This window comes from Streptopelia decaocto (assembly GCF_964273445.1).
Source record: "Streptopelia decaocto genome assembly, chromosome: 21".
NCBI classification, from domain to species: domain Eukaryota; kingdom Metazoa; phylum Chordata; class Aves; order Columbiformes; family Columbidae; genus Streptopelia; species Streptopelia decaocto.
This window is the reverse complement of record NC_138676.1, coordinates 7,029,399-7,056,556: the sequence shown is the minus strand read 5'-3', so window position 1 is coordinate 7,056,556 and position 27,158 is coordinate 7,029,399. Positions and strand designations below refer to the sequence as shown.

Sequence of the window (27,158 nt, the reverse complement as noted above, 5' to 3'; positions counted from 1 at the left end):
GGTAAGTCTCTGGTGCAGGGCAGTGCAGCTGTAGCTCCTGGAGGCATCTCCTGAAACTGGCACAGGCACAGCTGGTGGGATCTGTAAGGATGGGGCTCTTGTCAGGCCATGTTGAACAGCTGTGAAGCCGGGTGAGCACCCAGGGGTGCCCAGGGCTGTCCTGCAGAGCAGGGTCCCTGCACCCCAGGGCTGTGCCGGGCAGGGACTCTGCCGCCTGCCAGGGTCAGCGCTCAGCCTGCCTGGGAGATCCCATGGCAGCAGCTGTGGGGGGAAGGAGCGACCCCCGGCAGGGCAGGCAGGGAGCTTGTGGGGTTGAAGGGGGCTGTGTGGGTCAGGGCTGCACAGAGCTCCAGATCCCCCCACAGACATGGCAAAGGGTCCTTCTGAACAACAACATGGATACAGCAACAGCCACAAGGGAAGGATTCTGTGCTTTCAGTTTTCCACTCTTGCTCGTCTGGGTGTGCAGTGGGAGATGGGGATTTATTTCTCTCTTTGGAGAAGACACTGAGACCCCAGTTCTCGTTAGGACTTGTCTGAGCTGCTCCTGAGCCCCTGCACACACAGAGCTGCCCCTGGGCAGTGCCAGGAGGTGTGAGCAGGACAGAGCTGAGCACACAGCGGGTGGGACGGGGTCTGTGACACTGACAGGGAGCAGACCAGGGACAGACACACAGCTGCAGGCAACACAGACATGGGCATGCAGAGGGAGCTACAACGTGAAAAGCTTGAGACGGGATTCAGGACCCCCCTGCCATCCCCCGTAGTGCAGACATATTTCCCAGTGCAACCCCTGGTCTCCTCTCCTCCCCAGCAGACCCTCTGCCCCAAAGCCATGGGGTCCAGGTCACGAGTCTCCACCTTGCTTTATTTTCTGGCAGCACTTCAGTGTTCTTCCCTGTTTCTCCACCTGTCCCTGGTGCTCTTGCTCTCTGGGGTTGGGATGGGAATGTGGGTCCGTTCTTGTTCTGACACCAACTCAGGGGGTTTTGCACCAGAGATGTGTTCATGGAAACTAGATGCCCAATCTGCATTTTAAGCTGTAATGAACTGTTTTCTTCAGTTGGTAGAAACAGAATTGTCTGAAACGTCCTTCCATCGGGGGGGGGTTTTCCATGAGAAACAGCACGTTTATTTTCCCCAGAGAAGTCGCCCCTAACATGTAACTGTCTTTCCTCCTTGCACAGGTCCTCATGCCCCCAGGCAGCCAATGTCCAACAGCAGCTCCATCACCCAGTTCCTCCTCCTGCCGTTCACAGACACCCGGGAGCTGCAGCTCTTGCACTTCTGGCTCTTCCTGGGCATCTACCTGGCTGCCCTCCTGGGCAACGGCCTCATCATCACCACCATAGCCTGGGACCAGCACCTCCGCACCCCCATGTACTTCTTCCTGCTCAACCTCGCCCTCCTTGACCTGGGCTACATCTCCATCACTGTCCCTAGATCCATGGCCAACTCTCTGTGGGATACCAGTGTCATTTCCTATGCAGGATGTGCTACACAACTCTTTCTGTTTGTCTTTTTAGCTTCAGCAGAATTTTATCTTCTCACCATCATGTCCTACGACCGCTACGTTGCCATCTGCAAACCCCTGCACTACGGGACCCTCCTGGGCAGCAGAGCTTGTGTCCACATGGCAGCAGCTGCCTGGGCCACTGGGTTTCTCACTGCTCTGCTGCACACGGCCAATACATTTTCACTGCCCCTGTGCAAGGGCAATGCCCTGGGCCAGTTCTTCTGTGAAATCCCCCAGATCCTCAAGCTCTCCTGCTCACACTCCTATCTCAGGGAAGTCTGGCTTCTTTTAGTCAGTGGCTGTTTAACTTTTGGCTGTTTTGTGTTCATTGTGGTGTCCTATGTGCAGATCTTGAGGGCCGTGCTGAGGATCCCCTCTGAGCAGGGACGGCACAAAGCCTTTTCCACCTGCCTCCCTCACCTGGCCGTGGTCTCCCTGTTTGTCAGCACTGTCATGTTTGCCCACCTGAAGCCCCCCTCCATCTCCTCCCCATCCCTGGATCTGGTGGTGTCTGTTCTGTACTCGGTGGTGCCTCCAGCAGTGAACCCCCTCATCTACAGCATGAGGAACCAGGAGCTCAAGGATGACCTGAGGAAACTCATGGCTAGATTCTTCTCAGAGGCATTAAACTTCCCATCTTCTGCAGATCACTCATGACATAACTCATGAGAGATCCAAACTGTCTTTTTTATATTTTGTAGTTATAGATGATGGATTGGAGTTGGGGGAAGGCTTGTTTGGTCATGTTTTTTTAAAATATGATAATATTGCCCACAAAGAAATGTCATTAATCATCTCACTTCTAATTCTCTGTCCACATTTATAGTTCGAGTCATAAAGCCTGTAAATGAGAAGACTTGCTCTCTGTGTATTTAAACAAAATAAATTACTCTGTAGTGAACTGTTTGTCTGAGATCTCTCCACCTTTGTGAAGCTTAAGACAAGGTGTCTGCAGGCAAAGTGTGAGGAGTCCTAGGCAGGAAGGTTTAGAGGGCGTGGGGTGCCGTTCAAGACACAAAATGATCTTGGCTTAATACTTGTGGGACCATCAGATGTCAGTTAATGTCAGTGAAAGTTAAAATAAGAAGAACTGAAGACAAAGATCCAAAGCAAAGGAAGGTATCAACATACTTTTCTTTTTCTTCCTTCCTTCCTTCCTTCCTTCCTTCCTTCCTTCCTTCCTTCCTTCCTTCCTTCCTTCCTTCCTTCCTTCCTTCCTTCCTTCCTTCCTTCCTTCCTTCCTTCCTTCCTTCCTTCCTTTTTTTCTTTCTTTAAGTCTTTGTAGGGGGTTTCTTTTGTTTTCCAGAACTGGGCATGGATTTAGGACACAAATGTCTTCAGCTCCAGGGACACAAACACCTGGTGCCAGTGTAGATGCCCCGGGAACCCCTGCCCAGGCTCCACCTGCACTGCAAGGTGCTCTGGTCTCCCCAGGTCCTGTGTGATAGATGCCAATCCCAGGCCAGCACCTCAGGTACACTGGGGACATAAAATGGCCCTGGCTGTTTATGGTGAGACAGCTGATGACTGATGTTTGTCTGGAAATGTGCACTTTTTTGTTGTTGTGTTTTTGTTTGGGGATTTTTGTTTGTTTGGTTCGTTGGTTGGTTTGGGTTTTGGTTTTGGTTGTTGCTGGTTGGTTGGTTGGGTTTTTGTTTTGCTTTGCTTTTGTGAGTTTTTTTGTTTATTTTGTTTGGTTTGTTATTTCCTTTGATTGGAGATTTTTGTTTACTTTTTTTAATTTAAAAGAAAAAAGCCAAAGAGTGAATTATGGGGAAGTGTAATAAGGGAAAGAGAAGAAATATTTGTCTTCCTCTGTACTTCTATTACCAACACTCTAGTATTTCATCTCCTTCATCATTCAGGAGTTCCCACCTCTCCTGATTAAATGTCCCTGTCCAAGGACAACTTTCCAGCACTGTCTGGACGTTTGCCCTTCCCAGTGCTCTCAGGTTTCTCCTCCACTTGCTCTTTGGTCATTCAGTGGCCTCTCAACTGTCTGGTTTCTGCTTTGAGCTTCAGGGAGTTACAAACTTGCCCCATTCTTCAGAGCTCTAATTAACATGGCAGTCAACACGTTCATTGTGTTTATTTCTATACTCTCCTATCTCTCTGTCTAAACCAGTTCTTGTGTGGGTGTCCCTTGTGGATGCTGGACCTCATCAGATCCAGCTTACACACACAGCTGAGGAAAGTGTTTTGCTGTTTATTGAACTGTGCGGTGTTTGCACAGGAGAGCAGGTGGAGCTGGTGCACAGGAGCTGCAGCATCTCCTGCAGAGCTCAGTGGAGAAGTCTGATGTAGGAAAAGTGATGCAATCTCTGGTGGCCAATGAGGGACCCGGCAGACTGGGGGTGGGGGTGAGGAGCCAGGTTGTCCATACAGTGTCCAGTCTCAAGGGACTGTTCTCCTGCCTGTCCAGATGTCTTCAGGAGACCCTCTGGATCAGTGTCCAGTGTAGAATGCTGCTGTCACTTCTTCTATACACTGAAAAATGACAGAAAATACCCTGGAAAGAAAAACCCTTCTCTATGAAATCTTCTTTGAAATCTTCATCAGTAAGTGTCCCATTGAAACCTCTACAGTTAGTTCTGCAAGTCTGGAATATTTGAATGATATTAGGGAAAGAAACATCGCTCATTAGGGCTTTCTGTGTTTTAATGAGCCCCATGGCGTATTTGGTGCTGAGTCCATGAACCTCAGATACCAAGGACAGACTGAAGAATCTGCTCAAGAGTCCAAGCCAGAAGCAAACTCCAAAGTACCTTGAAGCATTAATGGGCCCCACTGAGGGCTGTTACTGACAAAGCCTCCCCAGGGACTCGCTAGAGCAGATAATTGGAGGCAGTGATTGCATCAGGCAAAGGCAAAGTGCAGCAGCTCTGATGCTGAGAAAGCCCTTGGTTTGTCTGATGAAGGACAATGGCCAAGCCTTGAGCCCCTGACCCTGGGAAGGGAGATCCTGTCCCTCACGTGTGGCTCAGGGCTCTTCCTGGGGATCTGGGGAGCGCGATGCCCAGTGCAGGACAATGGTGTGACACTCCCTGGGGGTGCAAGGAGGCAATGGGGTGCCATGGCCATGACAACCATGTGTCTCCTCTTAGGCCTGGCTGGCAGGGACATCAGCCATAGCCAAGGGGACAAAGACCTTGGCTCTTTCAGGGACATCCAGCCTTGCCAGCACCCTTGGCCATGTCCACCACAGTCCATCCTGCAGTGTCCCAGGCCTGTGGCTGTTTTACCACAGCCACTAACTAAGATCCTGAGAGCTGCTCACATCCTGCTCCCAGTCCCCAATAGGGATAAGTAAAATATATGACACTCAGTGCCATCTCCCACATAACTCCAGTTGTGCTGAACAGGCAGCCCAAAAGAAGAGAGCACCCTGGTCCTGAACAGCTGATCCCAGCAAGAGAAAGTACAAGTGGAAAAGGCAGAGAGTCCCAAGGTTCAACTGAAAAACCGCAAAACATCGTAAAACTGAACTAACACTGAACTCCCAATAGAATGGAACTTCCGAACAGAGCTAAGCAAAGTAGCCGGAAAACCAAAACTAACGGGCTGGAAAAGGCATCTCCAGCTTTATACTGAGCATATCGCAAATGGTAGAGAATAGCTCGTTGATTGACCTGGATGTCAATCGAGGTGCTGTCCTGTCTGTGCCCTCTCCTACCAATTTTCACCTGCAGCTGGACTCCAGAGAAGTCCTTGGTTTCACTGAAAGTAGTCAAGGTAAATCAAATAGAAATAGATAAATTAAACTAAGAAAATACACTCAGTGCTATCCCCCGTGTAACTCCAGTCACACGGAGCAGCCAGTCCTGCAGAAGGGAGCACCTTGGTCCTGAACAGCCCATCCCAGCCGGAGAGAGCAAAAGGGCAACAGGCAGAAAGGCCCAAAGGCCAACGGCAAAATGGCAGAATGGCAAAAGGCCAAACTGACATCGAACTCCTGACAGAATGAAACTTCTGAATGGAACTGACCAAACCAGCTGCAAAACCCAAAGTAACGGATGTAACAAGCCCTAAACGCCGGCTCCAGCTTTAGACTGAGCATGACGCTAATCATAGGGAATATTTCATTGATCAGCCTGCATGTCAATCCAGGTGCTGTCCTGTCTGCGTCCCCTCCTGCCAATTTCCATCTGTGTCTGGATGGCCAAAGAAGTCCTTGGTTTCCCTGACAACAGCCAAGATATTAGTGAGTTCTGACATTCCTTTCATACCAAATGGCAAACATTGTAAAGCTGTTAAAAGAAAAAATGAACTCTCTCCCAGGGAAGAAACAGCATTATCTCATTATTCTCATAGTAAATGTAAACAAAAGACTGTACTGGCTGTGAAGGAGAGAGGTTCAAAATGCATGAAGATAATTAACCCAATTTCAGTAAAACCAGCACGTTTCCTCAGGCTCCACTTCACCAGGCTAAAGAAGTTTGGGTCCCTCAACATCTCCACACGTGACCCAGACTTTCTCTGGCCACACGACAGCTCCTCCCGTTCCTCCAGAATGGGGAACCTCACACTGGGACACACGGCTCCAGATGTGACCACACCAGTGCTGAGTCACGATGGACAACAACTGCCCTTGTCTGGGTGGCCACGCTCCTCCCAGTGCAGCCCAATGTGCTCATGGGCATGTTCCTGTTTAGCACCACTGAGAACTGGCTGAACATCCAGGCTCAGAGGGTTGTGACCAGTGGCACAAAGCCCAGCAGGAGGTACCATGAGGAGCACTGAAGGACGCCATATCCCTACCAACATCTCCTGCAACAGGTGTCTCTTGGGTCCCTGGAACCACCTCAGTGCCAAGGGGGAGAGCACTGCCTGTATGGGTGGAGGAGATGGGGTCTGGCATGAGGGTCCTGGGGCAGTTTCTCCTGGTTGTTCATGCAGCAACAAGCTGGGATGGATATTCGGAGAGAGGAACTCTTCCTAAGGGCCTCCAATGGGCTTAAGGATGTAGATGCATTCAAGGATTTTTACGTCCCTGTTGTAAAAATTTGTAGGGCCCAGAACTGCACACAGAACTCAAGGTGAGGCCGCACCAATGCTGAATACAGCAGCATAGTCACCTCTTTTGACCACATGGCCATGCTGTGTTTGATGCACCTCAGGGTGGGGGTTACTGTCTTGACTGCTGGGGGACAGTGTTGGCTCCTATTGACCCTGTGGCCAAGCATCACGCCAGATCCCTTTCTGCAGGGCTGCTCTCCAGCTGCTCTCTCCCAATCTACACTTGCACTCAGTGTTACTCTATCCCAGGTGAACAATCCAACACTTGGACTTGTTCAATTTCATGACAAGTGCTGGGTCCTGCACTTGGGTCACAACAACCCCAGGCAGCACTACAGGCTCAGGGAAGAGCGGCTGGAAATCTGCCCAATGGAAAAGGCCCTGGGGGTGTTGATGGACAGTGACTGAACATAAGCCAGCATGTGCCCAGGTGGCCGAGAAGGCCACCAGCATCCCAGCATGCATCAGGAATAGTGTGGCCAGCAGGACCAGGCAAGTGATCATCCCTCTGTTCTTGGCACTGGTGAGGATGCACCTCAAATCCTGTGTTCAGTTTTGGGCCCCTCACTACAAGAAAGACCTTGAGGTGTCGGAGTGAGTTCAGAGAAGGGCAACAAAGCTGGTGAGGGGTCTGGAGAACAAGTCAGATGGGGAGCAGTGGAGGTAACTGGGGCTGTTTAGCCTGGAGAACAGGAGGCTGAGGGGAGACCTTATTGCTGTCTACAGCTACCTGAAAGAAGGTTGGAACATGGAGGGTGTTGGTCTGTTCTCGCATATGGCAGTTGGAGAAGGAGAGGAAACAGCCTGAAGTGGCACTTGGGAAGGTTCAGTTTGGATATTAGGAAAAACTTCTTCTTAGAAGAGTTTGTGAGGCATCAGAACAGGCTGCCCAAGGAGTGGCTGAGTCACCACCCCTGGAGGTCTTTAAACTACATATAGATGAGGTTCTTAGGAACACGGTTTAGTGCCAGAGTTGAGTTAATGGTTGGACACAGTGATCTTGAGGGTCTCCTTCAACCTAAATTATTCTATGATCTCATTGGGATGAGAAACATGGTGAGACAGCTCTCCCAGATGGAGTACTGATATGGATGGATGGATGGATGGATGGATGGATGGATGGATGGATGGGAGTGGGACAGAGAGGAGGATCAGCCTATCAGCCTAAGGGCTGGGGCCATCCATGGCATGATGGAAGCAAGGCCAGCCCCCCTTTGTCCCCTGCTCTTGTTTCCAAGAGATCCTTTACACCCGTTGCTGGCAGCCCTCCTGTGCCAGCCCCTCTCACCAGCACACGACTCCTGGCCAGGAGCTCTTCATGCTGCTCCTGCTACCGCAGTGACAGACCAGCCTGCCCTGAGCTGGGGAATGCAGAAATAGGGTTCTGTGGGTCATTCATTCTCCTGTTGAAGCACAGAGCACAGGGAGCAGGCTGTGGTGCCTGGAAACCACAGCAAGACAGTCCAAGGCAGATCACTGAAGGTCCTTCACCATCTCCAGGAACACTGGGCACCCACAGATGGACACTCAAACCAGCACCATGACGTAACATGGTGCCCCATGTCCTCCCCTGAGCCATGAAAAACACAAGCACGGCAGCATGGCCTTGTGGGGGAAATTTATTCAGGCTGACCACAGCTTTGGAAGAAGAGCCCAAGCTCCAAATACTGAGCCTGAGGAAATCCCCTTTTGTGGGGTGTTTCAAAAAGATGGCCCCAATTTCAGAAATACAGTGATTTCAAAATGGGTCCACACCTGTATTGCAGAGATGTGACAGAGGACACCAGCTGTACCAGGGTCCCAGAAACAGGTAGACAGGCCTCTGAGTCACTGCTCTGGAGAAGTGCCGTGGGTGAAGAAATTCCTTGACAAACATGGTTATCACAGATAAAATGCTCAATGCACAGGAGGTTCCTGAGATGAACTGGAAATCACTTCTGAAGAGATGTGGGTAACTTATTGCTGCTGACAGAAAAATGATTGAATAGGCTTCTTCAGTGCCACTTTCAGCTCCTGGTTCCTCATGCTGTAGATGAGGGGGTTCACTGCTGGAGGCACCACTGAGTACAGAACAGACACCACCAGATCCAGGGATGGGGAGGAGATGGAGGGGGGCTTCAGGTGGGCAAACATGACAGTGCTGACAAACAGGGAGACCACGGCCAGGTGAGGGAGGCAGGTGGAAAAGGCTTTGTGCCGTCCCTGCTCAGAGGGGATCCTCAGCACGGCCCTCAAGATCTGCACATAGGACACCACAGTGAACACAAAACACCCAAATGCTAAACAGACACTAACCACAATAAGCCCAAGTTCCCTGAGATAGGAGTGTGAGCAGGAGAGCTTGAGGATCTGGGGGATTTCACAGAAGAACTGGCCCAGGGCATTGCCCTTGCACAGGGGCAGTGAAAATGTATTGGCCGTGTGCAGCAGAGCAGTGAGAAACCCAGTGGCCCAGGCAGCTGCTGCCATGTAGACACAAGCTCTGCTGCCCAGGAGGGTCCCGTAGTGCAGGGGTTTGCAGATGGCAACGTAGCGGTCGTATGACATGATGGTGAGAAGAAAATACTCGGTTGAAATAGAAAAGAAAAGCAAAAATAGCTGCGCAACACATCCTGTGTAGGAAATGGCCCTGGTGTCCCAGAGGGAATTTGCCATGGACTTGGGGACAATGGTGGAGATGGTGCCCAGGTCGAGGAGGGCGAGGTTGAGCAGGAAGAAGCACATGGGGGTGTGGAGGTGCTGGTCCCAGGCTATGGTGGTGATGATGAGGCCGTTGCCCAGGAGGGCAGCCAGGTAGATGCCCAGGAAGAGCCAGAAGTGCAAGAGCTGCAGCTCCCGTGTGTCTGCGAACGGCAGGAGGAGGAACTGGGTGATGGAGCTGCTGTTGGACATTGGCTGCCTGGGGGCATGAGGACCTGTGCAAGGAGGAAAGACAGTTACATGTTAGGGGTGACTTCTCTGGGGAAAATAAACAGGCTGATTCTCATGGAAAACCCTCTCCCTCATGGAGGGATGTTTCCGCTCATTCCTTCTTTCTACTAAGTTTGAATAACAGTTCGTTACAGCTTAAAATGCAGCTTGGACATCTAGATACCATGAACACAGCTCTGGGTCAAGACCCCCTGTGTTGGTGTCAGAACAAAAACTGACCCACACTCCCACCCCAGAGAGCAAGAGCACCCGGGACAGGTGGAGAAACAGGGAGGGACACTGCAGTGCTACCAGAAAATAAAGCAAGGACAGAAAGGCAGACGGGCATGCTGTGGACCTTCTCCTGCCCCGGCTGTGCTGCTGCCACTCACATAATGACACTGGAGAGCAAGTACTTTTAGCACCTTTTTTGTGTACCACGTTGCAGGAACCCTTCACCTGGAGGTCCAGCTGCTGAGGTGGAGACTTGTGACCTGGACCCCATGGCTTTGGGGCAGAGGGTCTGCTGGGGAGGAGAGGAGACCAGGGGTTGCACTGGGACATGTGTCTGAACTGTGGGGGATGGCAGGGGGGCCTGAATCCCCTCCCGAGCTCCCACTCCCTTCCCATGTCTGTGCTGCCTGCAGCTGTGTGTCTGTCCCTGGTCTGCTCCCTGTCAGTGTCACAGACCCCGTCCCACCCGCTGTGTGCTCAGCTCTGTCCTGCTCACACCTCCTGGCACTGCCCAGGGGCAGCTCTGTGTGTGCAGGTGCTCAGGAGCAGCTCAGACAAGTCCTAACGAGAACTGGGGTGTCAGTGTCTTCTCCAAAGCAGAGAAATAAATCCCCATCTTCCACTGCACACCCAGACGAGCAAGAGTGGAAAACTGAAAGCACAGACTCCTTCCCTTGCAGCTGTTCCTGTGTTGATGTCCTTGTTCAGAAGGACCCTCTGCCATGTCTGTGGGGGGATCTGGAGCTCTGTGCAGCCCTGACCCACACAGCCCTCTTCAACCCCACAAGCTCCCTGCCTGCCCTGCCGGGGGTCGCTCCTTCCCCCCACAGCTGCTGCCATGGGATCTCCCAGGCAGGCTGAGCGCTGACCCTGGCAGGCGGCAGAGTCCCTGCCCGGCACAGCCCTGGGGTGCAGGGACCCTGCTCTGCAGGACAGCCCTGGGCAACCCTGGGTGCTCCCCCGGCTTCACAGCTGTTCAACATGGCCTGACAAGAGCCCCGTCCTTACAGATCCCACAAGCTGTGCTTGTGCCAGTTTTAGGAGATGCCTCCAGGAGCTACAGCTGCACTGCCCTGCACCAGAGACTTACCATGGCAAGGGCTGCAAAGGTTTCTCCTCCAGTGAGCTCTCAGTCATCCTCCCAGTCCTGACCACCTTTAATCTCTCTCTGCCTTGCTCGTCTGCTGAGATCCCCAGGCAGAGCCCTCAGCCCTGCTGCATGTGCAGAGGAGCTGCTCCTGGGCAGAGCTGTCTCTCTGCAGCGCTGCCGCTGCCATGAGCTCCCTGTGTCCCAGGAGCCCAGCCCAGCTCAGCAGCACAGGAGCAGCCCAAGGCGCTTTAATGACCCCTCTGGTGGGTTTGCTGCTGAGTCCATGCACCTCAGACCCTGGAGGAAGGTGATGAAATTTCTCAAGAAGTCAGATTCAAACTCCAAAGTTTCTTGTAAAGTTAATGGCTCACACTGAGGGAACCTGCTGAGAAACAATATTCATGTTTGTTTAGAGAAGGAAACTGGAGGCAGAGATGACAGGTCAGGGAAAGCAAAGTAAAGGTCTCTCTGATGCTGAGGAAACCTGGATGTGTTTCATTAACCAAAGGACTAAGCCCTGACCCCCAGCCCTACGAAGTCAGATCCTGTCCCTCCCTCGTTGCCCAGGGCCCTTCCTGGGACAGTGTGATGTGGGGCTGTGCAAGGCCAAGGGCAGGACTATGGTCCCACACCTCCCAGGTTCCTGGCTGGGGACAAGGAGGGGTTTGGAGCTCATTGACAACATCTTCCTGACACAGGTGACTGAGGAGTCAGTGGGGTGAGGTGCCCTCTGGGACTTCACACTTACAAACCAGAAAGAGTTGGTCAGGATGGAACAGTCAGGGATGGGAAAGTGGAGCTGAGGCTCCTGGGAAATGAGAACAAGGCCAAGAGCAGGATTTCAGGAGAGCAGGATTTGGCTGCTGAGGGACCTGCTTGGGTCCTGTGGGGTATGACCTTGGTGTCTGCAGAGCTTTTCTCTCACATCTCCTCCCTCCTCTCTCCCACTTGCTGTTGTGCAGTGTTTTCTACCCTTTCTCAAATACAATATCCCAGAGGTGCTGCCGGCATCACTGAGTGGCTCAGATTGGGCAAGGACTGGGTCCATCTTGGAGAAGCTGAAATCAGCTCTGTCTGACATCAGTCAAACTCCTGTTGTCTTCTCAGATAGGTGACAACTGTAGCACACCCACACTCACCCTCAGTTCCAAGACTTTGCCATGTAAACCCAGTACAGGGTAACAGTGTGTTGGCTGTTACAAACTACTTGATCATGGAGAAGAAATGGAAAAGATCTTCTGTCAGCAACCTGAGGAAGTCACCAGTCAATGAGCAGGTTCCTCTGGGGAACTGTAATTGCTCTGACATTCACTGGCCAGGCAAAGCTGCAGCTGCCAACAGTCCAGGGGATCTTGGGCCAACTGCTCAACATGTCTGCCTGATGGGCCAACAAGGGTGATGTTCACCTGGATCTGGAAATGGGAAATAAGGAAACCCTGGTGAGGGATGTGAACATCAGTGTCCACCTTGGCTGTCATGAGCAGGACACAGAGGGGTGCCCGGCACCAGAGGGGAGGGAGGAAGGCCAGCAGCAGAGCACAGGCTGGTGGAATCCAGAGAAGACTTGGACATACTGGGGGATGGTGGGCAAAGTGGTGACATGGAAGTAGATCTGAAGGGTGAAGGAGCTCAGGAAATCTGGTAATCCTTACAGGACAGCCTGCTCCAAGCACAAGAATGATCTCTCCAAGTACCCATGAAGAGAAGCATTTATCTTTTGAGGCTGCTTCTCTGAACTGATGGAGCTGGAGGGCACAGAGGCAGCACACAGGAGGTGGGAGCAGGGGAAGCTGCACAGGAGGAATTTAGAAACCTTGTCCATGGATGTGGGGATGGTGACAAAGCTGCCCTGGACTTGATACCTGCACGGGAAGGGCAGCAAGATGACCTGACAGAGCTTCACTTGCAGCAAGAGAATAGACAGGGTGAACGTGGGCCAGCTGCTGAACTTTGTAAGAGTAGAATCAGATGGGACTGAGGTTCTTCACGGCTGCTTTGCCTCCATCTTCACCAGCAAGGTCTCCTGGGACTTTGTTCCTGAAGGCAGGAGTCTGGAGAACACCCAGCACTGGATGGGGCTCAAGTAAGGGGTGACCTGAGCAAACTCAGACACTGTTACAGAACAGGAAATGGGTCACTTGACCAACTCCCTGAACACAAGTATCACTGTGCTGTGGCACCTGAGATTGCCAGGAACACCCACTTCTTGGTCCAGAGGTGTCTGACTCCTCTTAAGGTGTCCTGGACTATCTCCTGATTCACATGGTGATATAGGTACCCACTTTTCTGACATATTCAGTCTTTATCAGGAGCTTCAACACATCAATATGAACTGGAGTCTGCTGATACTACCTATTCTGTAAAGGGAGGGAAGGGTGAACAGGGAAGGAAATAGAAGAAATTTGGCTTTATTGCTATTTATTGTGGAAATGCTCTCTGTTTGGCTATTCCTGAAATCTCCCTAATCATCCACACCAGACTCGAAGCCTTTAGGATAATGATGCGCAGAGCTTTGGCTTGCAAGAGCATTTTCGATGTTAATGAGCCCTCTGCTGCCATGATCCTGAACTGCAGCTACTGAGAGAATGAACAAACCTCTAATGAAGTGAAAGGCAGAAGCAAACCCCAAGTTTCTGAGGGTGTTTGGACCCCATGAAGCGCCATCACTGACACAGCTGTGAAGGAAACAACCAGTGCAGGTCCCTGTCCCTGGAGGCTGGTGAAGGAAAGACTTGGAGACAGTGGTTCCAGGTGGTGAGGGCCATGTGGAGGTGGCTCTGATGCCATGTCAGTCCTTGATGATTGTTCATCACCAGAATGGCTGAGCCCTGACCCCTGGGACCCGGTAGATTTTTCTCCAATGTTTTTCAAGGCTTTTCCTGTGGTCAGTGTGAGTGTTTTGTGTTTTGGGGGTGGTGTTTATGTCAAGTGCTGTTGCTTTAACTGCAAGGCTCTGTATTTCTGAGGAGTTGGAAATGCCTGTGAGCTCCTCACAACTCATCCAGCTTCTTTGATACACCTGGCAATGGTCACCAGTCACCTCAATGTCCCAGTCCCACACTTGCTTGAATCCCCTATTTGGATCCATGGCCATCACTGCAGGAGGTTCATGCATCCACCAGGCTCATGGATGATTCCTGAGGACCATCCAAGTGTGGGCAGTGTAAGAGAGGAGCAGAGCAGGGTCAGCTCATGGGCCATGACTGAGCACAGACACCCCAGCAGCAGCCGTTCCCCATCTCCCAGGCACAGCCATGCCCATAGCATGCAAATGGCACTGCCATACGTGATTAGCCCAAGAGAGGCCTTTCTTCCTTCCATATTCCCAGGAAAATCTTCCTCCTGTTCCTCCTCCACCTGCAGACATCAACTGCTTTCCATTTCTGGGCTCAGCCATGGCTGGAAGGGTTCACTGAAGCCATCAGCCATCTCATTGCTTCTCCCTGACATGCCCTGACCCTCTCCCACACCTACAATGGCCAATCACGTCTGCTCATGTGTCCCGCTCTTCAGAAGAGGCCTCGAGCTTCTTGGTTCTTCCTGCTGCTTATTATAAACTCCCTCACTCTCTCCACAGTTCATGGTGAGCTTTCTTGTCCATAACAGCCCCTTTATGACCATGTCTCACTAAATGGTTGTGTTTGTATGATCATTTGTGCAGAAAGGGCAGTCACAGGACAGCACCCAATATGTCAAAACTGATGCCGAGTGAAATGCCGTAAAGCCCTGATGAGTTCCCCTGTGTCTGTGTCTCTCCTGGAAGGAGTCTGTCCCAATAAGAGGATCCAGCTCCTGCCACTCTCTGCAGAGGCACATGAGCAGTGTCCATCACCTGGGGACACAAAGGGTGACGTTTGCCAGACCACCCTTCATCTGAACCACTTAGATGTGTGCTTGTGGATGGGGTATGGAGCCTTATAGTGCAAATACCTATTTAATTGTCATTACCAGAGGGGCTACCACAGATGCAGAGTACTATTTTACCAATATGTAAATATAAGAATATACGACTGACATTCCTAGACATATTACACAAACACCTGAAGGATTATTGATGCCTTTTAACATGATTATCCACAGTAGCCCCACCAGCTTTACATCTCAGGAAATGGGATCCAGAGTCAAGGGCAGGATTGTTTGGGCTCTGTCCTGGATCTGGAAACTGAAACATGCTCCCATCTCCCAGCCCCCTGCCCTCCTCAGTGAGGGTGTGAGACATTCTGCAGCGAGGGCTGAACTCACAGCCATGACCAGTATCTTATGTCCCACTGCAGCCAATGGTGTCCTGCCAGCTCAGGATTGGAGCTCCCATTGCGGGAGGTGTTTAAAAGACGTGGAGATGTGGCGCTTTGGGACATGGTTTGGTGGAGTACTTGGGAGTGTTAGATTTACGGTTGGACTCCATGTTCTTAATGGTCTTTTCCAGCATAAATGATTCTATGATGCTATGATTCTATGACTTGGGTTGAAACCATTTCAATCCCATCACCTCCAGCTTCCCTCAGAGGCGGCTGTTTTGTGGCACAACTGTCCTGGCTCTCCAGGCAGGCTGGGCACTGGGTTGGTGCCTGCATTGGCAGTTTTCCCCTTCCTAGGGTAAAAGGCTGTTGAGGAGAGACAGTCGTAGAGATTTGGGTCACAGGGGTTTGCAGCAATCCTGTCAAACTCTGAGCAGGATGAGCTTTGGAGCCCAGGAAAAACGGAGATGCTCTGAAGGGTGTTTGTGAACAGTGGTGCTGTCACTGATAACAGTAACAGGGAACTCCTTCTTCTTACTGGTGATTATGATGATGAACTAAAGCTCTTTAATTTCATTCTTAACAGTCATTCTTACTTTTGAAAACATGTCCTACACCTCAGTAGTTGCGTCTTGAAAGAAGTTCTTAGAACAATGATTTTTCTCTCACTTTTTTTTTTTAAATAATTTAAAGACTAAAACTCTTGGTCAGAATTACCCCAAAATCATCCCTTTTTCATAACTTTTCTTCTTTTTTTTTTTTTTTCCTGGTGTGCAGTGGAGGTGGTGTAGGGGAATAGTTTCTTTTTGAGACAAAGGTGGCCAAGGAGCAGATCCCAGGTCAGTGCAAAGGCCCAAAGGAAGCCAGAATCTTTATGTGTGTGCACTGACACACACTGTCACCTGCATTTCCAGTCTCTGCAGTCCCAACCGTGCAGCAGAGTCTGGATTTCTGAGCTCCCTTCATCTGCCCTGTGTGACACGTGTGAAATGGAACTACCCCAGTCCAATGGCTGGTTTTGATTCTCTTCACAGCCTGAAGCACCACATGGGTCAGGAGACAAGCCAGGATACCCAACCAGGACTCACATGCTCTGCTCTTACAGTTCAGGTGTTCCCGGCAATCTCAGCAGACATGTCACGCTGATATCTGGGTGCAAGGAGCTGGTCAAGTGTCTCATCTCCATTTCTGTAATGGTGGCTTTGCTGCCTGGCTGCTGTGCAGACTCTGTACATGGATGTTGACACCTCTTGAACAACCTGCTCTGAAAGGATTAGCAAGATGGGCTGTTCATTCTGGAAGGGTATAAGGACAGCGAAAAAGAAGACCCTGGGTGGGGACATTGGAGAAGGGATGAACAAGATGTTGTCAGGGCCGTTTGGGGCCCTTGTAAAGCAGCTCTGGACCCTCTGTGAATTATTCCTGTGGTCAGGGAGAACCTGAGAGCTTTCTCTAAATTGAAAACATGAAGGGGAAGGAAGGACAGCGTCATTCAGGCTGCATGGGACCTCAGGAGGTGTCCTGCTCAAAGCAGGTTCAGACCAGATTGCTCAGGGCTTTATCCAAACACATCTTTGTCACTTTCTGGGACACAGTGGGTACGCACTCCTGGGAAACAGCTTCCAGTGCTGGACTGTCCTCATGACTGGAAAGTTTCTCCCTTTCTACAGCACCTTTCTTAGCTCAACCATCCAGATGGCTTTTTACCCATCTACTTGCACACTGACAGAGACCATAATATCCTACCTTGGACACAAGAATATTGTGGGGGATGACACTGAATACCTTGCTGACTTCCAGGTAACAGATCATCAATGTTTTCCCAAAGTCCACAACCCTGTCCTTTCCTCACAGAAAGCAAAGAGGATGGACAGGCACAACCTGCCCTGGGCAAACCCCGTCACCTTCTCTTCCAGACACCCAGAAATGGGGTCCCAGTGGACATGCTCTGGGGCACAGCCCTTAGTTCCCCTGCTCACCCATTGGCCATTTTGAAAAGTGCACACACTGTGTGAGAGCTGCCAGTGGTCAGGGAGTCCCCCCAGTCTCCATGAGCTTTCCAAGATGGTGGAGAGTGGCCTCACTGTGACATGGTCCTGCTGTCCCTGTTCCTGGGATGCTGCCCCTGCTGTCCCATAGACTGGAAAGGATTGTGTTAGTTCCAGTGACCCCTGACGTGATCCACATCCACTGCTGCTTGTTCTCCTTCAGATTCCTGTCTCAAGTCACAGGTGCTCGGGAGGCAGCAATTTCTCAGAAGAAAGATTCTTCCATTCAGAGTGCTGGTAGGAAATGCATTTTGCTGAGTAACTGGATACAATTATATATTTTACTATATACTTACCAACACGTAAATATTTTTTTTTCCTTATGATCACATAGACAGAAAACACAGATCTGTTGAGATCACTGTCAATACGGCATTCTAAAAGAGAACAGTTCAATTAACAGGTCAATTAACTTTCTTAATGCTGTAGGCTTTGCTAGGATAGAAATCTTGAGAACATTTTTTTTTTAAATGGAGGTAAAAGGAAACCAAATGAAAGATTTAAATTGAAGATACTGTCTTCTTGCAACTTTAAGAATCAAATGTTATTGGTGTTTTATTTCTCTATTCTTTGTTTTGAATACTCTAAATATCAGTGTTTCCTCATGAGATCAAAATGAGACTTTTCAGGATGTGCATTAAGAACAAGAGGAGAACTTCTGATCCTGCACTAGATTTGCCTTCTCAGCACTCTCTCTGTTATCTGTGCATCCCATCTCCCTCATCCTCCAGGTATTTCCTCCTGCCCTGACTAAACTGACCATGTCTGCAGCCCCATTTCCAGCAGCTGATCTGCACACAACACTTGCAATTCCTCTCTGGATTTCCCTTCCTCTTACTGTTTGATCACTCAGACACTTGTCAACAACCCAGTTGCTGTTTTCAGCTTCAAGGAGTTAAAAGCTTCCTTGTCTTTCAGTAGTCTGTCTATTCTGTCTTTAGCTAACTCTTTTATTGTGTTTATTTTATTATTTCCTTTCTGTCTCAAACATTTCTTGCATGGTTCTGCCTTGGAGAAGGTGAACCTCAGTGGTGGCAGCTTGTCCTTGGTGTACAGTTGAGGAGCCTGTTTTCTTTTAATCATGACTCTCATCAGTTGTATTTTGTTTGTTCAAGGGTAAAGCAAAGTCCCTCTTTGCTGTGTGCACTTGGGTCTGCAAGGAGAGCAGGTGGGAGCTGGTGCAAAGGAGCTGGCACATCCAGCTGCAGATGCAGTGAAGTCTGGTGTGAGGAAAAGGGATGCAAGGCCCAGGGGGCCAATGAGAGAAACGATGGGGTTGGGGAGGTGAGGAGCAAGGTTGTCCACACGGTGTGAGACCTCAAGGAACAGCTTCTCCAGCCAGTCCAGACCTCCTTAGGAGAGACCCTGGATCAACATCAGACAATGCTGCAATCACATCTTCTCCAAACTGAAAAGGATTAAAATACACCCTTTACAATAGAAAGACTTCTTTATCAGAAGCTTTTTGAAATCTTTCTCCATAATTACACAAAGAAAACTCTCTAATTAACTATACAAGATTGGAAGGACATTACAAGAAGAGACATGGTTTGTTAGAGTGTAATGAGCCCCATGGTGCGTTTGGTGCTGAGTCCTTGAACATTACTCAGGTGCTGAGAGGAGATTGCACAAACCTTTCCAGAAGTTCAAAGCCAGAAGAAAAAAGTACTAAGTTCCTTGAAGTATTAATGAGTTCCACTGAGGGCAAGTACCAGCAAAGCCTCCCCAGGGACTCGTTAGAGCAGAGAATTGGAGGCCATGATGGCAGATAAACAAAGGGAAATGTGCAGGCAGCTGAGGTGCTGGGAAAACCCTGGTTTAGTTGGATGCAGCAGAGAGGCCAAGGCCTGACCCCCAGCCCCTGGGAAGGCAGATCCTGTCCCTCACACATTGCTCAGGGCTCTGCCTGGGGCAGGGGATGTGGGCTGTGTGGTGTGAGTGAAGGACAAAGGGGTGACAGTTCCCAGCCTTACTGGGGGTGTTCAGGAGGCCATGAGGTGCCCCAGTGCCTGAGGACAACACGTCTCCTCACAGGCCTTTGTGGCAGAGGCGATGGCCACAGCCAAGGGGACAAAGATTTGGGTTCTCCTGGTGACATGCAGCCTTGCCAGTGCCCTTTGCCATCTCCACCACAGGTTGTCCTACACTGTCCCTCAGCTGCTGCTGTTTCCCTGCAGGCTGTAGACACCCATCTCGCTTCCTCCCCTTGCTCTCACCCTGGTATTTCCATACATTGACTGATGTGTCTCCACTCTCATGCTGTTCCTGGAAACACAAGTACATGGACTGATCTCCTGCTCCTTCTGGATGATTTCTCGTACCACAGCACTGCCCTTTGAGTGACATTTCTTCCTCCTCATGTCCAGTCTCCACGTTTTAACCTGCGATGTGTGGCAGTGTTTCTCTGCTCTGCTGTAGAAAGGAGGATCCTGAAAACTACTGACCTGTCAGCCTCTTACCTGTGCCTGGGAAGATGATGGAACAGATCCTCCTATAAGCTGTGCTAAGGAACAGAGAATGGTGACTCAACCACTTCCCTGGGCAGCCTGTTCCACTGCTTCACAAACTTTTCCATGAAGAAATGTTTCCTAATATTAATTCTGAACTTTCTCTGGTACAAGCTGAGTCCATTTCCTCTCATCCTCTCACTTGCTACTCAGGAGAAGACCAACACCCTCCATGCTATGACATCTTTTCACATAGTTGTAGAGAGCGAAAAGGTCTCCTCTCAGCCTCCTTTTCTCCAGGATAAACAGCCTCAGAACCCCCAACTGCTCCTCAGCAGTCTTGTGCTCCAGACCCTCAACAGCCTTGTCCCCCTCCTCTGCACTCACTGCAACACCCCAAGATCTTTCCTATAGTGAGGGGCCCAAAACTGAACCAAGGATTTGAGTTGTGGCCTCACCAGTGCCGAGTACAAGGGGATGATCGCTGCTCCGGTTCTGCCCACTACACTATTCTTGATGCACATCAAGCCATTGGCCTTTTTGGCAACCTGGGCACACGCTGGCTCATGTTCAGCTGCTGTCAATCAACAACCCCAGGTCCTTTTCCACCAGGCAGCTTTCCAGCTACTCTTCCCCAAGCCTGTAGTGTTGCAGGGGATTGTTATGACCAAAGTGCAGGACCTGACACTTGGCCTTGTTAAACCTCGGACAAATGGCCTCAGCCTAATGAAACAGCAGCTACAGATCCCTCTGTAGAGCCTTCGTACCCTCCAGCAGATCAGCACTCCCACCCAATTTGGTGTCATCTGAAAACATAGTCAGGGTGCACCCGATCCCCTCATCCAGATCATTGATAAAGAGATGAGAGAGAACTGGCCCCAATACTGCTCCCCGGGCACACCACTCATGACCGGCCACCCACTACATTTGGCTCCGTTCACCAAAACTCTTTGGGCCCGGCCCTCCTGCCAGTTCTTTACCCATCGCAGATACACCATCCAGGCCATGAGCTGCAGCTTCTCCAGGAGATGCTGTGGGATACGGTGTCAAAGGCTTTACTGCAGTCTAAGGACACGACACCCACAGCCCGTGTGGCGGATTCACTCCCCACGACAGACTTTCCCTCATCTGCTCAGCCGGTCACCTTGTCACAGAAGGAGATCAGGCTGGTCAAGCAGGACCTGCCTTTCATCCAGCCATGCTGATTGGGCCCGATTGCTCGTCTCGTGTGTGTGACCTCACAGTCCTTTCCAGCCATGTTCCTGCTGTTGACCAATCCCCTGCAGAGGCAGAAGTGACCTCACAGTGCCCTCCACAGCCATTGGTTCCTACTGGACTTTGAGTTCCTAAGACACAAGTGACCACACGGCATCGTACCCACCATCACCCTCCTTGTGGTCCAGTGTGTGAGCAGATCAAACTAAGCTGCTTTCATCAAATGTATCTGATAGATTCCTATCAAGGGTTTGAGTAGAGAAACGTTCCTCAGAGGAGCTGCTGTATTTACTCTGGGGCATTTTATATTTCTGCTTCTGCCTCTGATTTTTTTCTCCTTTCTCTGTCTTTTCTGATATGAAAAGCTCTCCAAAGAAAAGATTCATGGAATCCTACAATAACGCAGTTTGGAAGAGACCCCTGAACACCATCTCTGTCCCACTGACCTTTATGGCACCCCAAGGAATAGCTGATGGATTTGTGCTCCCTTGGGTTCATCTCACCACATGCACACACTGGACATGCACATGATGTGTGTGTTTACAACTCATCTGGACAATGAACACATGGACTTTTGGCCTAGTGTTTCATAGAATCATAGAATGTCCTGAGTTGGAAGAACCCATGAGGATCATTAGTCCAACTCCTGTCCCTGCACACGACACCCCACAGGTCACCCCGTGTGTCTGAGGACGCTGTCCAGTCTCTTCTTGATCACTGTCAGGTTGGGGCCGTGACACCTCCCTGGGGAGCCTGTTCAGTGTCCAGCACCTCTGGGGGAAGAACCTTTTCCTCAGGTCCAACCTGAACCTCCCCTGGCACACCCTTCTTCCATTCCCTTGGGCACTGTCATTGGTCACCAGAGAGAAGAGATCAGTACCTCCCCTTCCTTCTCCCCTTGTGAGGAAGCTGTAGCCACCATGAGGTCTCCTTTGAGTCTTTTCTTCAGCTCTGATGCTCAGAAACCCCTTGGTTTGCTTTCTGAAGCAGAAAGGAGAAGCCATGACCTCCAGGCAATGGGAAGGGGGATCCTGTCCCTCACACACGGCTCAGGGCTCTTCCTGGGACCGTGGGATGTGGGTGTGCAAGGCCCAGGGAAGGACAACACTGGGACAACAACTTCCAGCTTCCCCATGGGGCTGCAAGGAGGCACCGAGGCCCCAGTGCCATGAGGACAACATGTCTTCTCCTGGGCCTCAGTGGCAGAGACAACTGCCCTGGCCAAGGGGACACAGACCTGGGTTCTGTGGGTCCCTTCCAGCCTTACAGCGCCCTTTGCCATCTCCACCACAGGCTGTTCTACACAGTCCTACCCCTGCCCCTCTTTCCCTGCAGGCTGCAGACACCCATCTCACTTCCCCACCTGCTCTCACCCCAGCATCTCTGCACCTTCACTGCTGTGTCTGCACCCTCACTGGCTGCTGTTTGGAACACAAACCATGGGCTGATCCAGCTCCCTCTGGGTGAGTTCTTGCCCCACAGCACTGCCCTTCCAGTGGTATTTCTTACTCCTGATATCCAGTCCTCACCTTCCAAGCTGTACTTTCTGACATTATTTTGTCTTTCCTGCTTCTTCCCACTACCAAGGGAACCTCAGCCACCTCAGAAACTGCTCTTCATGCAGAGAATCCCATCATCAGGCTTCTTGTGTTTTTTTACTCACCATAGAGAAGTCACCTCCCCATGATCTTCTAAATCCCAGGACTGCCACTGGCCTTTCAGGTTCTCTGACAGACACGACCATGTCCCTGCCGATGTCCCATCATGTTCTCAGGTGGGATGGACATGACAACCCATCTCCAAGGGCTCTTCCTGGGTAGGGCCTGTGGGTACCTTGGCAGAGGTTCTTTCCCGGCCATGTCCCTGCTGCTGGGCTGTCACCTCCAGACACAGAACTGACCTCACTCTCCCTTCACAGCCACAGGATTCTGACTGGATTATGAGTGTCTGAGACCCAGCTGACCTCATAACACCACACCCGTCCATCCCCCTCCTTAGCAGCCAAGACCTCACCAGACTGAAGTATGTTCTATACATTCCTACACCTGCCCCTCTTTCCCACAGGCTGTAGACACGCATCTCGCTTCCTCACCTTGTTCAAATTTGTCAAATATATTTTCTACTAACACTGTGAGGGAAAAGCACTCCTCACTGGAACTCCTGTACTTCTGTTAACACCTTCCAGATCTCTTCTTCTGCCTTACTTTTTTTTTTTTTTTTTTTTTTTTTTTCCCTATTCCGCTACTTATTCTCTCTCCAGAAACCTGTCCAAGGCAAAATTTCTGATAAATCACAGAATAACTCAGGTTTGCAGAAAGCCCTTGTCTCACTCATCTTGTCTCACTCTCCTGCTCAGGGCAGAGTGAACCAGGTGAGGTTGCTCAAGGCCTCCACCCAGGTTTGTATCATCCTCAAGGCACTTAAAGTGCTGTCTCTTATATCTTGGAAAGGGAGAATAAAGACGTTCAACAGTGTTGTCCAAGTGTTGGTCACTGAGGGATGACACCAGTAACTGGCTGCATGGAGGACTTTGTACTACTGATGACATTTGTGCTGGATGGTTCAGCCAACTTCCCACCCAGCACCTGCTTTTTGAGCCCCAGCAACACCCCTCTGGCCAGAAGGAGACCATGTCTGAGCCTTGCAAATGCGCTGTACACAACATGCCTTTCTTTCCCCTGTCCATTTGGGTTCAGCAATCCCTTCCTTGTCACTCACATTCCTGGAAATGGCTGCAGGAGGACGTGTCCCATCCCCTTCCCAGGGAGGGAGGAAGGGTGGCCAGCCTGTAGTTATCGCAGTTTCTATTCCTGCTCTTCTTGAAGATGGGTTTGAGGTCTGGGTTTTCTAAGGCCCCCAGAACCATTCTGGTTTCTATGGCACTTTTGAGATCACAATCTGGAATCACAAGAAAGGGTGACAGAGCAGACTAGAACACTTGAAATGATCCTGTCCAAGGCAGCTGAGACGAATCTCACTGATCCAGTGGGGTTTGTTAACTGAGTCACACACAGAAATATCAGGGTTCTGTCAGGCATCCATATCTGAGTTGGTCTCAGGACTCCTTGTTCGCCCAGGGATGCTCAGGGACAGAGTCTGTCCCTTTTACACACAGCGGCAGGAGTCACAGTGTCCCTCTGGCCTCCTGTTGCCACTCCCAAAGGACGGGAGACACCTCAGCCCTGCGCTGTGTCACCTGCTCTGCACTCATCTGAGATGTCCCACGTCATGAGGAATGGACACAGGGAGCTCAGTTCAAGGAAGCACAACCCAGTGCAGCATTCAGGTGATTTCCCATAGGCTGTTCCTCCCAATACGAAGTGATCTCAAGACCTCGTCTTTGCCACAGGCCTTCACTGAATGGAAATGAATAATTGATGGTGTTTGTGCTCACTCAGGTTCACGTCACCTCACATACATGATGTGCGTGCTCACATCTCATCTGTACAATGTGAACATGGACTGCTGAACTATTCATTGAGTGTCTATCCATAGAGAGAAAACAGGCTCTGTGGGTGAGAAGCCAGTACAGGAAATGGTGGTGGTGAGGGGCCAGACCATGGTGATTGACCTGAGGCACCTTCCATGGGGTGTCCAGTGCACAGGGGCACAGCCCAGCCCCTGCTCTGCTGGTCCTGCAGGTCTCTGGCAGGAGCCTGGCTGTGAGAGGACACTGCTGTGTGCCAGCCCTGCACACACACGCTGTTCAGATGATACACTAGTGTTTCATCTGTGGGTCACTTTCTTGGGCATGTTCTTGGGAGAATCTCTGTAAGAAGACTTAAACCTTCAGTGACAGCCTTGAGGAGATCACCTTTCTATCTGTAAAGGCTGTTTTGAGTCCAGCTCTGTCACAGCAGTGCCCATTGCCTGTCCCTGCCTGCGCTCACAGGACTGACACACAGCAGGACGGTGACCAAGCTGCCAGAGCACTCAGGTCTTGCACCAACACCAGGGATGAGAAGGAGAGTGTGGGAGTGGAACCAGAACAGCTCTGGAAGAACAAGCACTGCTGCTCCCTGGAAGTGCTGCCAGGCTGGACTCTTTTCCCTTCTCCCATGCACACAGGAACCATCCCTGCAGCTCCATAAGGCCTTGCAGGAAGGATATAGTGAAAAACAAGTCACTAAAGAGCCCTTTATTGTGTTTAGAGACAAGGAGAGCACGGCTCCTCATTTACACAGCCAACAGTTATAAAAGAAAAGCCAAGAGTGAATTAGAAAGGGGATGACAACATTATCACAATAAGAAAACAACTAATAACAACAAAAAATCCAGATGACAGGCTGGACCTGTAATTAGCGACATTAAAACGCCTATGGGCAGATGGGCAGTTTAAGGCTTCAGGAAACTGTAAGATATGAGTTTCCACAGGGCATCCTTGAGCTCCTGGTTCCTCATGCTGTAGATGAGGGGGTTCATTGCTGGAGGCACCACTGAGTACACAACAGACACAACCAGGTCCAGGGATGAGGAAGAGATGGAGGGGGGCTTCAGGTTGGCAAACGTGGCAGTGCTGAGGAACAGGGAGACCACGGCCAGGTGAGGGAGGCAGGTGGAAAAGGCTTTGTGCCGTCCCTGCTCAGAAGGGATCCTCAGCACGGCCCTCAAGATCTGCACATAGGAAGCCACAATGAACACAAAGCACACAAATGCTAAACAGGCACTGACCACAATAAGCCCAAGTTCCCTGAGGTAGGAGTGTGAGCAGGAGAGCTTGAGGATCTGGGGGATTTCACAGAAGAACTGGCCCAGGGCATTGCCCTTGCACAGGGGCAGTGAAAATGTATTGGCCGTGTGCAGCAGAGCAGTGAGAAACCCAGTGGCCCAGGCAGCTGCTGCCATGTTGACACAAGCTCTGCTGCCCAGGAGGGTCCCATAGTGCAGGGGTTTGCAGATGGCAACGTAGCGGTCGTACGACATGACTGTGAGGAGATAAAACTCTGCTGTGATCAAGAAGAGAAACAAAAAGAGCTGTGTCACACATCCCAAGTATGAGATGGCCCTGGAATCCCAGAGGGAATTGGCCATGGACTTGGGGAGAATGGTGGAGATGGAGCCCAGGTCGATGAGGGCAAGGTTGAGCAGGAAGAAGTACATGGGGGTGTGGAGGTGCTGGTCCCAGGCTATGGTGGTGATGATGAGGCCGTTGCCCAGGAGGGCAGCCAGGTAGATGCCCAGGAAGAGCCAGAAGTGCAAGAGCTGCAGCTCCCATGTGTCTGTGAACGGCAGGAGGAGGAACTGGGTGATGGAGCTGCTGTTGGACATTTGCTTTTCCTGAGCACGGGGAGCTGTCATGAGAAAAAAAAAAAAAAAAGAGTGAGAATCCAGGGCAGCGTTCTCTGACAAAAATCAAACCAACTCCCATAGACCCTCCCCTGTCACACGCAGACACTCTTGTGTTTTTCTAGGAGAACCTTTTTCAGCACAGTGGCTGCAGCCCTGCTTGGGCTGGAAAATGTGCAACCAAGAGCAGGGCCTGTGCCCATGGGCCGTCGATAAGTCAGCCCAGCTGGGCAGAAGTGGGGCCACGGGAACGGTGGGGACTGTCCTGGTTCTGCTGACACAGAAGGGCTGTCAGCACTTGCTTTCCCAGTGATAGGGAACAGAGATGGTGAAGGCAGTTTAAGAGTTCCACGTTTTTTTACACCTCCGCCCATATTCACTGCAGAGTGTTGTTGGGTGTCAGAAACCCTCAGCATTTCTGCTGCACTTAGGGAGAACAGAGCGAGTCCTGCAAGACCTGAGGGTGCCTGTGGGTCTGTGCAGAGTGAGGGCAGCTGCTCTGTCCCTCTGTCCTGCTCCAGCTGCCCTGGGCTGGCACCTTTCTGAGATGGGGGCTGATCACACTCCCATGTTACCCTGAAAAGCCACCAGATACTGCTGAGAGCAGAGGGATCCACCTCAGACCATGACAGGTCTCACCCTTTCCGAAGGTCTCAGCACCCCACGTTCAGCCCAGGACACACTCAGCTCATTCCCCAGCCCCACAGACTGCATTGCCCACAGCCCACAGGTCAGAGCAAAGCTGGGACACGTGTGCCCATGGACACACCTGCAGGAAAGGACCCACAAGATCAGGCTGTGACTCTGCAGCTGAAACTGCCATCCCCAGAGAGCCTGACAGCAAGAACAAGATCCCAACAGCAGTGACCCAGAGCAGGGGAGCAAGAAGGACAATGCGGTGAGGGTGGGTGTGAGAGAGGCCAGGGCAGAGGCAGCCGGGCACTCAGACAGCGTCACCCTTCCCCAGCTGTGCAGCCACCTCCCAGACACCAACACTGCCGGGCAGCTGCTCTCAGCCCCTGTGCTCTGCAGAGGAACTGGAGCTCTGGCTGCACAGGAGCTGCTTCATGCCTTGGAGCCCCCGGCCCTGAGGGCAGAGGCTTTGCTGGGTGGGACAGGAGGCCAGGGGGCTGCTCACAGGAGGGATCTGACCTGCAG

The 27,158-nt window shown here is 51.1% G+C and overlaps 4 protein-coding genes across 4 annotated transcripts in view; 2 read left to right on the top strand and 2 right to left on the bottom strand.

Moving 5' to 3' along the window:
• The window catches only part of LOC309448791 (uncharacterized protein), a 36,804-nt gene extending 20,560 nt beyond the window's left edge, over positions 1 to 16,244 (top strand). The window contains exon 6 of the mRNA XM_082070544.1: positions 16,039 to 16,244. The gene's annotated coding sequence lies outside the window, so the exon portion shown is untranslated. The remainder of the gene's footprint in view (positions 1 to 16,038) is intronic.
• LOC309448729 (olfactory receptor 14J1-like) lies at positions 1,211 to 2,173 on the top strand (the record flags this gene model as incomplete). Its single annotated transcript, XM_082070452.1, has 1 exon — positions 1,211 to 2,173. The coding sequence occupies one exon, from the start codon at positions 1,211 to 1,213 to the stop codon at positions 2,171 to 2,173; it is 963 nt and encodes a 320-aa protein (XP_081926578.1).
• On the bottom strand, positions 8,489 to 9,424 carry LOC309448728 (olfactory receptor 14A16-like; the record flags this gene model as incomplete). Its single annotated transcript, XM_082070451.1, has 1 exon — positions 8,489 to 9,424. One exon carries the CDS (start codon positions 9,422 to 9,424, stop codon positions 8,489 to 8,491), a length of 936 nt encoding a protein of 311 aa, XP_081926577.1.
• Positions 16,245 to 25,049: 8,805 nt separating the features above from the next.
• Positions 25,050 to 25,982, bottom strand: LOC309448727 (olfactory receptor 14J1-like; the record flags this gene model as incomplete). Its single annotated transcript, XM_082070450.1, has 1 exon — positions 25,050 to 25,982. One exon carries the CDS (start codon positions 25,980 to 25,982, stop codon positions 25,050 to 25,052), a length of 933 nt encoding a protein of 310 aa, XP_081926576.1.
• Positions 25,983 to 27,158: the final 1,176 nt, after the last annotated feature.